Here is a 15398-nt window from a genome sequence, read left to right on the forward strand (position 1 = left end):
AATGTAAGTTTACTAATGCCTAACTTAACGAACTATTAGATTCAAGCAAAATTTCTTATCACAATCTCCAACAGATTACTGACCAAACTCTTGGGTCAGGAACCCTCCCCCAAAGTCCGATGACTGCTTCCTTTTGTCCCTGCCGGTGCAGTGAATGCAATGGGCAGGGGGAAAGAGAGGGGACCCTTGAGCTGTCTGTCCCTCCTTTATATAGTTTCAGTCTCCTTGAAAAACATTTCCAGCTGAGCAGTAGGAGGCAGAGTCTATGTGGAAAGATGTTCCTTGCTGTTTGTTTTTCCCACCTGTTTGAACTTCCTTTGTCTTCCCTTACTGCTTGATGACTATTTACAGCTTAAATTCAAATTAAGCAGAGCACACACTTCTTTGTTTAGGACAGACCTGTTTGCTAGCTTTTCTTTGGGCAGGTCTGTGAGGCTTGGAACATTTATTAAGGTTTCCCTGTGTGATGTTGTTAAGATTGCCATGCATATTTTATCAGGATGATACTGACCAGCAAATTGAGGTTTTGGGTTTTTTTTTTTTTTTTTTTTTTTTCAAATACCTTACAAGACCCACCTTGTACAAAAATAATTACAGTACAAAGATAATTACAGTAATGTATAGGATCTGAATACGGTGCTGGATTCTGTCATTGTTCTCTTGCATGTGTCTGGTGTGTTGAAACCACCTACAGTAGGTTTTGGACTCTGTCAGTTGTGTTGCGTTGGTTTTTTTGGGGGGTTTTTTTGTTTTTTTTTACGGGGCGGGAGGGGTCACCTTTCTAGATTGAAGTATTGCAATGTATTCTACCTGGGATCCATATCAAAGCCACTTGCAGACTACTTGTGATGCAGAATTCAATCGCACACATACTTACCCGGTGTTGCCAACTCTCAGGATTTTATCATGAGACTCATGATAATTATTGTTTTCCTTAAAGCCCCAGCTCCTGGAGTCAAGTAGGTATGTGATTAGTTCAGCCTTTATTTTTTAAGAAAAGTAAGTTTCTAGCCTTTGTGGCTGTGGAGAAATCTTCAAAACGTGACCCCAGTGAACCCTAAAGGCTTAACGAGCAGAAGGTAAATAAGAAGACCAGATCTATTATTTTTACAAAAATCTCATGATTTTTGAACATTTGGGGTTGGCAATACTGCTTATCTGTGCTTCTCACAGAAAACATGTTACATCTGCGTCGGCTTCCAGTCTGTTTCAGAGTGTAATTGAGGGCTTCTTTTTAACCCATAAAGCCTTAGATTGTTTCAGTTCTGATTTATCTTGGGGTAGTTTTCTTTGGGTGACTCTGCAACATTGGCTAAATCTAAGTGCTCAAGTGAAGACTCTCTGATTTAATACCCTCCAGATTTATAGAGGGGACTGGTATGAAGTGTGCTGACTTCCCCCTGACCTATTGCCCAGCCCTGACATCCCAAATCTGTTGCTATTTACAAGACTTTACAAATGCTGTCCACTTTCCCAGACTGGTGGAGTAGGAATAGGGAGAGTTTTTAACTTGACTCCTGTCCCCATTTCCTATTAACTACTAGCTAGACCACTGAGTAGATTCATTTTAGGCTTTCAGTAGCAAGGAGAGGGGAAAAACTGGCTTCAAATCTGAAGTCAAATTGTTATAATTGATTTAGTTAATGTCAGTTACACAAATATTTGTGTAAGGCCCACCAGGAGGATTCTTTACATCATTGAAATGTTTATGGAAAGTGAGTTTTTTTTTTAGTTGGCAGCCTTAACAAGCTGCTCTTGAAGGTCACGGATGCTCACTACAACAGTTGTGTACCTATAGCTACTGAATGATCTCTTTGTGATTAAACTAACTTTTGAAAGCTTTAATCAAACGTGGAAAATGTTCCTCATGCAGTAGAGCTTCCTGCTTTCAGGGTTTTCTGGAACCACGAACTAAAGTTGAACTGAAACACTAGAATTCAGTCTAAATATAAAAAAGCATAGCCTTACTTACAGCTTCTCTCCATTTACCAGGGGGGTTGACACACTGCAGTCGATCCACTGGGGGTCAATTTTCAGCAGGTCTAGTGAAGACCCGCTAAATCGACCACCGATCATTCTCCCATTGACGTTGGTACTCCTCTTATGCTTCTCATTCTGTTGAAGAGTTTCTCCCATCAACCCAGCGCAGTGTAGACACTGCAACAAGTCAGCCTAAGGTACATTGCCTCTGGCTACGTTATTCACGTACCTGGAGTTGCGTAACTTTGGTCGACTTAGCCTCATAGTGTAGACCTTCCCTTAGCTGCAAGAGGTAATTACTTGTACTGTGGTGGTACCTGGAAGCCCCATTCATAGGCCAGAAGCCCCATTGTGTTTAGGCATTGTACAAACAGCAAAAAGTCAGTCCACAGTGGTCTGTTGTAGGCACTCCTGCACAAACTATAATAAGTATTTATACAGTATCTGTACAAAGAATTCAGTGGGATGCACTATAATTAAATATCTATTTGAGGATTACTAGTGCTAAGTGCCTTAAATAATGATGATTAGAGGTATGCAGAGGTTTTTATATCTTTTAAGACTGCAAATTAAAATACCAGAATTCTCATTTCATTTGCAAATGTTAAGATCTGAGTAAGTTTAAATAAATAATATTTGTATCTTGCATGATTGTTTATCAGCTGATTAAGGCGGATCCCTCTTCACATGAGGATCTTCTTTCAACACTGTTCCTCAATAAAATTAAACTTCACTCTAGGATTTCATGTACGTTTCTGTGTAACTGGAATTGAGGTCACAGTTTTTATAGTAGTTTCACTGTTCCGTTATATTAAGTTTTGGTAAAGTTTATGCCATTAGGGTACACTGTTATGGAAACTTGTTGTTGAAAGTACTGTAATACAGTTGTACTTTTCATTGAAATAAGCTACTTTTGAGCTAGTTTTGCTATAAAAATACTCAGAAATATTGCGCATCTTTGAGAAAACCTGTAGTTTATACAGCTTTTTGGTAGTTACACTGTGTGTGCGCGCGTGGTTTTTGGTTTTTATAAACACTCACTTTGCAGCACCTAAATCTCAATTCTCTGTTATGCACAATGTTTAACATTAACATTAAGGTTGTAAAGTCCAGCTCTAAAAAGTCGGGGGAAAGCAAGAATTATACTTTGATATAGTTGTTAATTACATCATCACATACTAATTTTTTCCACAGGACCCCTCCCTTATTCAGTGCACAGGAGAGATAATGCTTGTATTTTGAGCAGCTATTCAGTATAATCCATCTTCATTCTTTGTTTACTGTACAGCAGGGGTCCCCAAACTTTTGAGGGTCATGCCCCCCCTGCCCCTCAGGAATCCGTGACCCGTAGTGACAAACTTGCAGCCTTACTTATCACTGTTAATCAATGGGCCATGGACATAACATGGTTCCATCCAGTTTTCAGTAATACCTACACTGTTGCTCAATTCTTTGGTGGTGGTGGTTGTTTGTTTTCCAATTGATTACTAATTAAAGAGCTGGGGGATTGTAGGGTTCTAGTCCCAGAATCAGGCATTGCAGAATCAAGGTTGTCAAGTTCAGTAGCTGGTTGGGAACCACATTCACAACTATTGCATAACAGTGGCACACTGAGGGTAAAACAAAGCTTTTAATCGCTTTTATTGGCAGAATTAGTAAAGAGATAACAGTAATATGAAGTAATTGTAATCAAATCTCTTGTACTTTTCTTTGCATAGACTGAGACCTTCCTTGGGGTTCTGGTGATAAGAGACAAAGGTCCTGCTCTGTCGCCTGTCATCTCAAACAAGTCTGATAGTTCAGATTTCCCCCTCACATTGTGATCTGGCCTATTTTAGGGCCATGGGGCTGTCGTGAACACTCATTCAAATACCCAGCCTCTCTTGTCCATATCCAGCTTCCTCACCCCAAATAATGTTGGGATGTCCTTATCCCTGTAGGTTATTATATTAATGATTTTAGCTTGTTACCATATACATTAATTCATCACCAAGGCAAGTTTGTGGTTAAGCATCTTCCAATCTTTCTGTTCTAAAATATCCAAGCCTATTATCAGTTCAGTGTTCCTGCAGTCACCTGGTACAATTTTGTACAAACTCCTCCCTTAAGCACACTATTCCGGAGTCCCCAAAACTTAGGGGGACTGTTGGGCCATTTATCTATGCCAAAGTTCATAGGTAGCAAAGCCTTGTGCTAACTGCTCAAGATGATGCCTTACAGGATACAGACCGGTAGGTTCCTTGCATCACTGCTAAGTAAAATTTAAAATGGTAAAGCTAGTTCTATGGGCTACAACACCTAAAGCCCCTTCCCCATCCCTTTACAGGGACCTATCTCAAGAGAATCCATTACTTCTAGAGAGAGAAGCATGAGGACTTCCTGATGTAATAGAAGAGAACTCTTCACAATATGCGGGAAATGGATTTTACAGCAACTATTTCCCTATTCTGAAAACTCATCTTGGACCCGTCGAACCTCAATATGTTAATTTGCAAGCTGAAATTCAGGATGGACACCCTTACATTAATGATCCGAACTCTGAAGTACAGAGACTGGTTTGTGTATCTCAGCATTCAGGATGCATACTTCCACCTATTCATCATTCCACGCCATTGGAAGTACCTACAGTGGGCCAGGATCACTACCAATATCGAGTACTGCCCTTAAGAATCACAACAGTATGAAGAATGCTACCAGTCCAGTACCAAGGTGCTATCAGTAGTGGCAGCTTACCTGAGAAGGCGCAGCATCACCATGTTTCCTAATCCGGGAAATTGGCTTATACAGGGCAGATCAACAGACCTCTGAACACTATGTGTTCAGTTGCTTCCAGAAGTTAAGCTTAAGAGTCACCAACAGAAATCAGCTTTAATCCCGGTTCAGCTAATCAAATTAATCAGGGTCATCGTAGACAATTCCACATCCAGAGCCTACCTACCTCAAGGCAAGTTATTTAAATGCCCTAACTTTTCAACCGGAGAAGAACCGACATACCTATATAAGATGATGTCTAACCCTTCTAGGTCATATGGCCTTGTGCACATCATAATGTCATATGCTAGACTTCACGTTGGATGCTGATAGGTTTGGTTAAAGCTGGCTTTCACACCCACTAAACGTAACCTGGACATCTCTCATCATCCCACTCTTGGTCCTGTCATCACTGAAATGGTGGGAAAACCCAATAAATGCCTGTAGAGGGGTCCCTTTCTGGGTGCCTTTGCCATCCTAGACTATGTCACGGATCCATCCTTTTTAGGGTAGAGTGTACATATGGACAGATTAAAGATACAGGGCTCATCCTGCCCAAGGAAGAAGAGAACGCACATCAATTTCCTGAACTCAAAGCTGTACGGAAGGTCTGAAAATACTTCCTCCACCTAATAGGATAGCTGGTACAGATTATGACTGACAGATATGAGCATCATGTTTTATATCAACAAACAATGTGGAGTAAGGTCTTCCTCTCTCTTCCAGAAAGCCATCAGCCTTTGGAATTGGTGCCTCAAATATTAGTTATTCCTGAAAGCAGTATGCTTACCTGGACCACAGAACATGCATGCGGACACCCTCCCAGATAATGAATGGATGATTTAAAGACCAGATCCTGGAGAATGTCCTCAAGGCCTTGGGCAAGCCCAAGATGGACTTCAACACTCAATACAAGAAGCATCAAATTCTGCTAAAGGGTAGGAATGAGTCCAAGAGTCATAGCAGATGTGTTTCCAATACCACGTTCAGGAGACCTGATGTGTGTGTATCTCTCCCCCACCGCTCCCCAACACCTCTGATTCACAGAGTGCTCCACAAACAGAATTCAGCCAAGTTAATCCTCATAGCTTCCACATGGCCCAGGCAATTGTGGTTCACGGTTGCTAAACCTATTGGTATCCCAAACCAAAACCTTACATCTGCTTCCAGACCTTCTGTCTCAGGACCAAGGTCAAAACCTACATTCAAATCTGACAACCCTGCTGTGATGCTGGCATACCAGATACCGCTTTATGCCAAGATCTCCATGCCTCATTTGGATATTGCCAAATGCATAGTAGAAATTCAGTCTGGCTCACCTGTGTTTAATATTTCTAAAGTAGGTATTAAACTATAAAAATATGCTTAATATTTAGACTTTAATGCATGCAGCAACTTACACGCATTCAGTAATCTCACTTACTTAACATTCCTATCTCATATTGTAAGGTAATATTTGAGCATTTACATTGTAATTCTCTGTGTAAATCACTAGACAGGAAAGACATGAAATAGTGAGAGATGCTGGTTCCTGACCAAAGAGGTGAACTTCTGCCCAACAGAGAAGCCTTTTGTACAAGGCTTCCCTCCACATGGAAAGAAGATGTGTAAAGTGAATTCTTCCCGTCAGCTGAACTGACAGCTCAGAGAAGGGGGGTGGGGAATAGTTTCTCCTTGTCAGGGATTTTTATTTCTGTGCTGCTTCAATTCTCAAGGGCAAGGTTTTGTAGGCATAAACAAGAGATCCCCAGTGTGTAGCCTGAGTTAGTCCTAAGGGACCTATAGAGTTTACGAATTACAAAAGCTTCTATTACCTTTTGAAACTTAAGACTAACTCATTGGTATGTGTTTACCTGCTTTAACCTTGGAAATAAGTCTTATTTCCTTTTCCTTTATATAATACATTTTTAGATTGGCTACAAGTGTTTTCTTTGGTATGAGATTTAAGATACAATGGATTTCTTGTAAGTGACTGGTCCCTTGAGAGTGGCAGTAATCTGAATTTGTGGGGAGGGTTGGTATAAGGGAATTTTGGAGGCTTAACCTGGGTGGCAAGATGGATCACAGTGCCCAAAGGGACTGTCTGTGACTCCATGTTAAGGCTGTTAGTGCTTGAGGAGTTTACATTTGAGTGGTTGGTGAAATCCACTTGTAACTAATTTGGAGTTTTGTGTCCTGCTTCTTAACTGTCTGCCATGAGCTTGGTATTCATGCTCTTGAGTCACTGCAGAACAGTTTGACACCTGCATATCACAGCATGATGGCTAGATGGATGCCAACAATAGGCCAGGAAAGTTCTTTCACAGTTAGGTTCATCTTGTTGGTTCTTTTCTGCTGTTAGGGAAGTTCTCAGAATCTAGTAAATTGGACAAGTACAGTATTTTCTCACTGGTGCCAGAAATCAGTGATGCCTCATCACTCTTCAAATACTTGACTGTTTACTTTGGTTAAAACACACAAACCTGTCCCTCAGTTTTGTCAAGTTGTATCTAGTGGCCATATCCGCTCACCATCCACTGGTGGAGTGCCATACAATATTTTCTTATCTGTTGGTAATTAGGTTCCCAAGAAGGCCTAGTTAAAGTATTCCCACCAGTTAAGGAACTTGTATCCCCATGGGACTTGAACCTGATACTCTCAGCCCTCATGGGGCCAACCTTCAAATCCATGGCCGCCTCTTCCCAACCGCAACTTTCCATGAAAGTGGTATTTTTATCTGGTATAGCTTTGTGCCAGAAGAGATAGGGAAATGCAGGCATTGGCTGATCTGCTATACTCAGTATTCCACAAGGACACACTCTGAATTTTGTTCAAAAGTAGTAATAGAATTTCAACTGAACCAACAAATACACCTACTGTTGTTCTTCCTGAAACTTCATGCATCCAGAGCTGAGGCAGCGCTGTACGCTCTAGACATTAGGAGAGTGCTAGCTTACTACCTAAATAGGAAGTCATCAAGACTGTTCATCTCCATAGCAGAGAAGTTGAAAGGCTCTGCAATTTCATCTCAGAATAAGAAATCCAGTCTGAGAATCTCAATCAGAATGGGCTTTCCTGTAGCCAAGGGAGAGCCACCATTCACAAGCCGCATCAGTGACACCACTGTGTAATTTGCCAGTATTAGACATCTGCAAAGCAGTTATGTTGGCACCAGTATACATTCTCAAAACACTATCCCCTAAACTCAGGCTTCCAAGTCCGATTACTGCATTTGCTAAAACAGCTCCTCACTTGTCTAACTAATCACTCCAAGCCCACCTGCTTAACGCAGTCACTGTTTGGGAGGTACCATCGGTGGAGTGTGCATATGGACAAGCACCCCAAGGAGAATGGGGAGTTACCTTGAACTCCAGTTATACTTATACACTAACTATTGTCTACATACACATTCTGCAATCTGCCCTTTCATCCTGTCTATCTCTGAGTCCTCTTTGGCAATTCTGTGGTAAGAAGGAACCAAATAGCATCTGACGCCCTTTGCCCTTGTATGCCATTGTCGCAGAGTGTGATGATTGGGAGGCCACGTGTTCTGTATGGATCAGCAGTTCTCAACCCGCAGGCTGCATGCCGCCCAATTAGCACACAGCTGTAGCTCAGCTCAGGTGTGTGCTAAAGGCCGCGTGCTGGTCCTCCAGCTACCCCTCAGCCCTGCATGGCAGGCTCGGGGTCCAGGCTGTAGGCTTGGGGTCCAGGCTGCGGACTCCAGGCTTGCCCTGCCCTCCCCTTGGCCCCCCGCAGCAGCAGGGTCAGGCTTCAGGGCCCGGCTGCATCTTCCCACCCCTCCCCTCCCTGGCCCCACACAGCAGCAGTTTTGGGGCTCCTGGCTGCCCCCTGGCCCTGACAGGGTTAGGGTCTGGGTCCTGACGGCCCCCCAGCCCCACGCAGCGGGGTCTGGGATCCCTACTGCCCGCCCAGCGCTCTGACCCCACATTGTGGAGGGATCTCTGGGTAGAGGGCGTTGGGCATAGGGATTTTGCGGGGGGGAGGTTAGGTAGGGGACACTGTGGTTCTCAACCTGTGACCCAGGTAACTCTTTGTGGGCCAAATATGCAGCCCACAATGAGAAACAGGTTGAGAACCGCTGGTATTGATACTGCTGGTGAAATGTTGACGCATATGCCCACCACCAGTGGAATCTGCATATGGATAGCACATCTTGAAATCCAGTTACTGTACACAGGCTTTTCTATGGTGCTTATCACTATTTGTATCTGAATGCATTGTTTCACAAATAATAAACTTTCACAATTCCCCTGTGAGGGGAGGAGGCAGTATTATCTGCATTGTACAGAGCAGGGAATACAGACTAGTGGATACTGCTGATCTTAATTTTGGGTGACTAACTTAAGAGACACAAAACCTGATTATTTCAGTTATTAACATTACATAACACTCTGTTGGAAGCACAGTTCCCTTTGACTTCAGTTGTAGTTGTGAGTGAGCTCTTAGCATTTCCGAAAAATCAGATCTCAGGGACTCAAGTTGGGCACCAGAAAATGGGAAACACAAAATTAATGACAGGTTTCAGAGTAACAGCCATGTTAGTCTCTAAGGTGCCACAAGTACTCCTTTTCTTTTTACAAAATTAATGACCACTTCTGAAAAGCTTGCTATAAGGGACTTGCTTGGCATCACATATCCCTGCCTATGTCATAGAGAATCCGATTCTCCAGGGCAGCATTCATCTGCCTTAGCCGTGAGACCGTCCTTTCTCTTCCTGTAATCCCCTGCCTAATTGACTCCTCACTTACTAATTTTTGAAAGAAATCAGACTGGGGTCCCATAGATAAGTCTCCTTTACTACACAACCCTGATTTATCCCCAGAGCAGGTCCATAGTGTGTACTGAAAAAGGTAGGGGTCCTATAGAGAAAATAGTCTTTAATTACATACTATCATAATACATGTTCACAAGGGGGGCAAATTAAGCTTATATAGGAAACCTTAATTTTGGCACTTCCTAACTTTTGAGTCCTTGACTTTACTACCTTAATGTTCTTTTATCAGTTAGTTTGTATGAATGTAACTTCCTAGCTTTTTAAAAAAAACAAACGATTTGGTGTCGTCATATGGACAATCACATGGTCATCAGCAGGTTGGAACCATTAGATCCACCACACAGATGGTTAGCGCAAGTGGTAGAGTACCTGATTGTCATCCTCTGTATGGACCAGCACTAGAGGTGGATGACATACTTTTCCTGTGGATTTCACAGATATTTGCTGACCTAGAATAGAGACTCTCGTGAATCTTGCATTTCATCCCAGGCTCTGGAGGAGAGTGTGCACAGACTCTTCATCCCATCTTTCCTCTCTACCCCCCAACACTTGACTCCTGTCCTGCCCCTTCTGCCTGTTCTTGTGTTTTCTGAGTCCTGTTCTCCTTGCTTGTCAGTCTCCACTCTTCAAGAGTCCCATTCTGGTTCCCACCCATCCTCCCTCAATTCTTTGTGCCCAGTCTCCTTGCCCCGCCAATTCTAAATTCCCCCTTTTTGGTTTCTCATCCAGTATGTTGTGTCCAATGTCCAGGCTGGTTCGCAGTCCTCTTCCCCAGCTGCTTCCGGGCTCCTGTCAGTTCCCTTGTCCCAGTCTCTCTGCCTAGCCAATCTCTGTATTCACTCTTCCTCATCCCCTACCCCTCACAACTCCTTGTCCAATTTCTGTGGTTCTCTTCATGTCCTCAGTCTCTCCTATCCTTCCCACCCATCCCAGTCTCACTAGATTCCTTGTCTCAATCTACTTCTTCCCCTCCCCCGGTCTGACTTTTGTCTCATCTGCATTCAGATGAGACAGCTTCCTCCATGCTGCTCTGGGTGCCAACAAGGTTGGAGGGCAGGGATGGTGAGTGCCATTGAGTACACAGGAGAGACAGGTTCCATGCTCTCAGTTCCAGTGCCCAGCCCACATTGCCCTGAAACAGCCGTTAGGGGGAAAATCCAACTTTGTCCCTATAGTATTGGGCTGGGTGGAATATGCTCTGTTGCTCTGTGGTTATGGTGCATTCACAGTCTGGGCTGCCCTAGTAGCTGTGAGGCTTGAGCATGGTCAGTGAGGACTGAATCTTTAGAGACTTAAGCTGCAAACTAACAAGTCTCTACTGATGATGCATAACTGTGATTGCTTTCAAAGGCTTATAATGTGGACATATTTAGACAGATTTTCATGGGGATGGCAAAAGGCACATCTCTGACGCAGTCCATCCCTGCCAAATTTCAAGTCCTTCTCCAAATCATAGGAATACTAGAGCAATTCAGAGGAAAGGTCACCAGAATTCAACATGGTGGGAGTGGGGGGAATACATTGTTTTGCCCTTGCCTTGTTCTTGGAAATGGCTGAGCTATTTGGCTCTAATCTTAAAAGCTTGAGGCAGATATCCAGCCCATAAAATTCCTGCCCAAATGGCATTTGTCAAAGCTATAAGCAGTTGAAAATAGGGTCTTATGGGAAGTGCTGAGCAACCTTAATAGGTGGTGCTATCAGCCCTGCCTATAATTTGCCAAACTTGCCTACTAGTCCTCTAGTTCCCTGTTAGAGAAATAGCAGTGTCCAGAAAACATGGGTATAAAGCAAAATTAATATCCCAAACAAAGGGAAAGTATTGAATAGAATAGACTGGATATTGGAGAAATTTATTGTCCTTATTAAAGGAATTCCGTTCAGTTAAATCAATGTGACATGTCAGTCTCAAACTGTAATTTCAGTGTGTAATCAGAGGAAAGATGGGTATGAGCTGCAGAACTCTGATGCTTGAACTATCTCATTTAAGTTTGTGTTCCAAAGGTTTTTGCTTTGGGAGTGTTCATCTTTTAAAATGGTGCCTAAATGATTTGATGGTATGCTTTTCTTTTGCATTTAAAAAAAAACAGATCTTTTAAAAGTGTTCCTTCTTCTTACAGCATCTGAAGAATCGGAAAGTGACATCTATGTGCGATTCATGAAGTCTAACAAGTGTTATGACATAGTTCCAACAAGTTCTAAGCTTGTTGTTTTTGACACTACCTTACAAGTAAGTGCTTAAGACTACATTTTGTTGCAGTTCAGTTGGCTTTTAAAATATGCACATAGATATCATCCTTGAATGCTGTGTGAAATTGATTTCTCTTTAGAGAACTGTTTTTTGAGATGCTTTTTGGGTCCAAGAATCTGCAATATGTTTTTGAAAGTGTGTACATGTGTATAGGAAGGAACGTTCATATTTTACTTTGAGTCAATAGTTAGCGTAGCCTTCAAATGGACATGGAAAGTCAGTAAAGCTCTAACAGGAGAATAGGTAAATGAAACCGTTATCAAAATATCAGTGTTCTATGATTATGCAGGAGTGTGGATATTATGCAAATTATCAGAATGTTTTGAGCCTTGCCTTTTAAATTAGCTAAACAATTCAAAATTTAAATAATCCTCTGAATTAAATAAATGTATAATTCCTTGGAGGTCCTAAATTTGACCAGTAAATCATCTGCATATTTCAGCTAGTTTTGATTTTTGGTGCATGATGAATGCAGTTGCCAAAAGCAGAAAGTGCTAGAAGTTCAGTCCATTCTGGAAACATTAAGAATAATTTGTTCTGAAATTAGGGGGACACAATTTGGTTCTTTCTAGACTTTTTAGATTTTGTTGGCTCTATTTAGAGTGATTGTTAAATGAAGGAACAAAAGGGGGCTAATAACTTTAGCCTGAGTAAAAAGACTACATTGAGATGAGACATGCTCTGCTCCTAGTGTCCCCTGAAAAGATAAATGAAGCAGTAGTAACTTTTTTTTTGTTTTTTTTGAAAATTTTAAGAAAATACGTTTTTCAGATTGTAGATCTTCCCTGCATCAAAATGAATCTATAGGTTAATTTGTTTATTGTTTACGGTACGTCTAGTTGCTCTTTTGTAGCTTTAAATTTGCAATTTCACTTTTCCTTTAAAAAAAAAAAAAAAAAGTGATCGTGGAATAGCAAGTATATACCAATCTGTGTTCACCTCTAAAGGCTATATGTATCCGTTTGATTTTACCTAGGGAATTTTGATAGACACAATGGGAAATACAACAATCTAAAACTTGTATTTCTGAGGGCTTGTCTAAACTAAAAAAATTAAGTTGACGTACAGCCACCGCAGTAATTAAAGCGGTGGTTCACATCCACGCTTGCTTCTTCTGTCAGTGGTGTGTATCCTCACCAAGAGTGATTCTTCTGTCTGAAATGGAGCACTGACAGCCGGCTCCTGCTGCCAGACAGCCTGAGCTGTCAGCCGAGTGCAGGCCCCAGATGTGAGCCCATGCCCAGCTTACAGCTCGGACTGTCAGTGCCAGGGTTGGGGATGGGGCTCCAGCTGTCAGCCCCACTCAGGGCTGACCGCCAACAGGCAATGTAAGTAACACAGTGTCTACATCGGGGTGGGCAGACTACGGCTCAGGGTCCACATCCAGCCCTCCAGACGTTTTAATCCGGCCCTCGAGCTCCTGCTGGGAAGTGGGGTCCGGGGCTTGCCCTGCTCTGGAACTCCAGCCAGGGAGCGGGGTGGGGGTCTTGCCCCACTCCACAAGGCTCCCAGAAGCAGCAGCATGTCCCCCCTGTCCCAAGTGCCACCCCCATAGCTCCTATTGGCCGGGAACCACAGCCAATGGGAGCTGCAGGAGCAGTGCCTGCAGACAGGGCAGCGTGCAGAGCCGCCTGGCTGCGCCTCCGGGTAGGAGCCGGAGAGGGGACATGCCGCTGTTTCTGGGAGCTGCTTGAGGTAAGCACTGCCCGGAGCCTGCCCCCCTGTCCTCCAAACCCCTCAGTCCCAGCCCAGAGCACTCTCCTGAACCCTCATCCCAAGCCCCACCCCTGAGCCCGCACCCCGAGCCAGAACTCCTCTGCCCTCCCACAACCCAACCCCCAATTTCATGAGTATTCATGGCCCGCCATATAATTTCCATACCCATATGTGGCCCTCGGGCCAAAAAGTTTGCCCACCTCTGGTCTACATGGACGCTGCGTCACCCTAACTACATGGACGTAAGGGCTATACCTCTTATGGAGGTGGAGTTATGTCTCCGTGGCTGGGGACTTACTTAGGCAAAAGCAGCATTCAAGTGTAGACTCTGACGTAATTAGGTACACAGGAGAGACAAGTAAGCTACCTTGCGTTGACCTAACTCTGTAGTGTAGACCAGGCCTGAGCCTGCTAATGTTAATGTCTTACTAGGAGTGTTTCAGTAAACCTCCAAGAACATTGTCGTTTCAACACAAATGCCTTACGTTTGTAAGTCTTATGTCTGATCTGTCTGTACAGTGAGTGTGCAGTTGGGGTCCCAGTAATAAATGTTGGTGACAGCCATTTTGGTAAAGAAAAGTAATTTGATTAGTGATGCTAGCAGCATGAAAAGCCCAGTGTGAGAGACTGATTAATCCGTTGTCAAGCCATAGTGAACTTTATTTGACTGGAAGAAAAACGTGAAGATTTCATAGAAAACTTTTTTGAGTAAAAACATTTGTAGAGAGGTTAACCGACAAGTATATTCAGGTAAATAAGTTAACAACTGGGAACATCACTTACATTTTTTATAAAATTTAAAGGAAATAAACAAGTACATCTGTCCACCTGTTTTGAGAGAGTTAATACCTCAGGACCTTAAGATCATAGATCAAATCTTAGACTTTACTGCTAATTTAGGACCAAACGCTGTGAGGGAGTCAGTGTTTCACAGCTCCCATTGAAGTCAGTGGGATTTGTGCATGTTTTACATTTTTACTGGATCTGGTCCTTATAGAAAACTGACTTATAATTATTTCTTTGGATTTTTAAGAAGTGGTATCTTGCCAAGCTCCTTGGTGCCTCTTCCATTGATTACCAGAACATATGTCACTCCCAAATATATTTTTGTAACTTGCTTGCAAAATTCACAGGTTCTGTAACTAAACTGAGTAAAAGACATAAGATAGTCTTTTATCTCTCTTACACCAATGTAAATCAGAAGTGATCAATGGAATTATACTAGTCTATAATAGATAAGGAAGATAAAAATTAAATCTTCATTAATATTTAGTGCTTTATTGTGCTGGTGAGTTACTCTGGAAGAATGTTTTTGAGTAGTTGCTGTATCCTCAATATTTTGTCTCCCCCTAGTGATTGGAGGTGGCATTATTTTCAGTCAAGACTACATTTGAGAATGAATAGATTTCTGACTTGGTGGTACGAATCGTGTCTTTAAGACCATTAGAAAACTGTGGTTTTCATGGTTAACAATAAAATTGTTATAGATTACATAGTAGTGAGCCTTACTACAGATTATAGTACTTCAAAGGTAAATGAGGAGAAAACTCTTCAATACAGAAGGAGTAAGATTCAGTGAAATATAAAAGTATCCAAATATCGCAGAGGATCTTAAACTACGTCTACATGCCACCTCTACTGATGTGTAATATGTGTAGCTTCATGCCACAGTAAAAATCAGGATGTGTCCACGCTGTGGTGTGTAGCTGTACATGTCAGTGAAATGCCTTCCCAGGGGGGCGGCAGCAGGGACAGGCTTCAAAAGTTCCCCGGTGCTGGAGCTCTTCACTGCAGTGAGGAAAGTTTCTGGTAGCAGGCAGGAAGAGGGGGAAAAGTTGAGTGGCATGTAAGCACCACAACTGATAGATGAACTTTCTGCCGTCTTGCACCTGACACTTGCCAGGATTTACATCTGCCCTAGGACAA

At 42.6% G+C, this 15398-nt stretch overlaps 1 protein-coding gene across 8 annotated transcripts in view; it reads left to right on the forward strand.

Annotated features, from left to right (window-relative positions):
- Nucleotides 1–15398, forward strand: part of PRKAG2 (protein kinase AMP-activated non-catalytic subunit gamma 2) — a 383197-nt gene that overhangs the window by 307710 nt on the left and 60089 nt on the right. For all 8 annotated transcript variants that reach the window (XM_074946315.1, XM_074946314.1, XM_074946317.1 and 5 more), the window contains one exon: nucleotides 11626–11735. In XM_074946315.1, the coding sequence (XP_074802416.1) occupies nucleotides 11626–11735 (110 nt within the window). The remainder of the gene's footprint in view (nucleotides 1–11625; nucleotides 11736–15398) is intronic.

Source organism: Natator depressus, chromosome 2 (assembly GCF_965152275.1).
Source record: "Natator depressus isolate rNatDep1 chromosome 2, rNatDep2.hap1, whole genome shotgun sequence".
Taxonomy (NCBI): Eukaryota; Metazoa; Chordata; order Testudines; family Cheloniidae; genus Natator; species Natator depressus.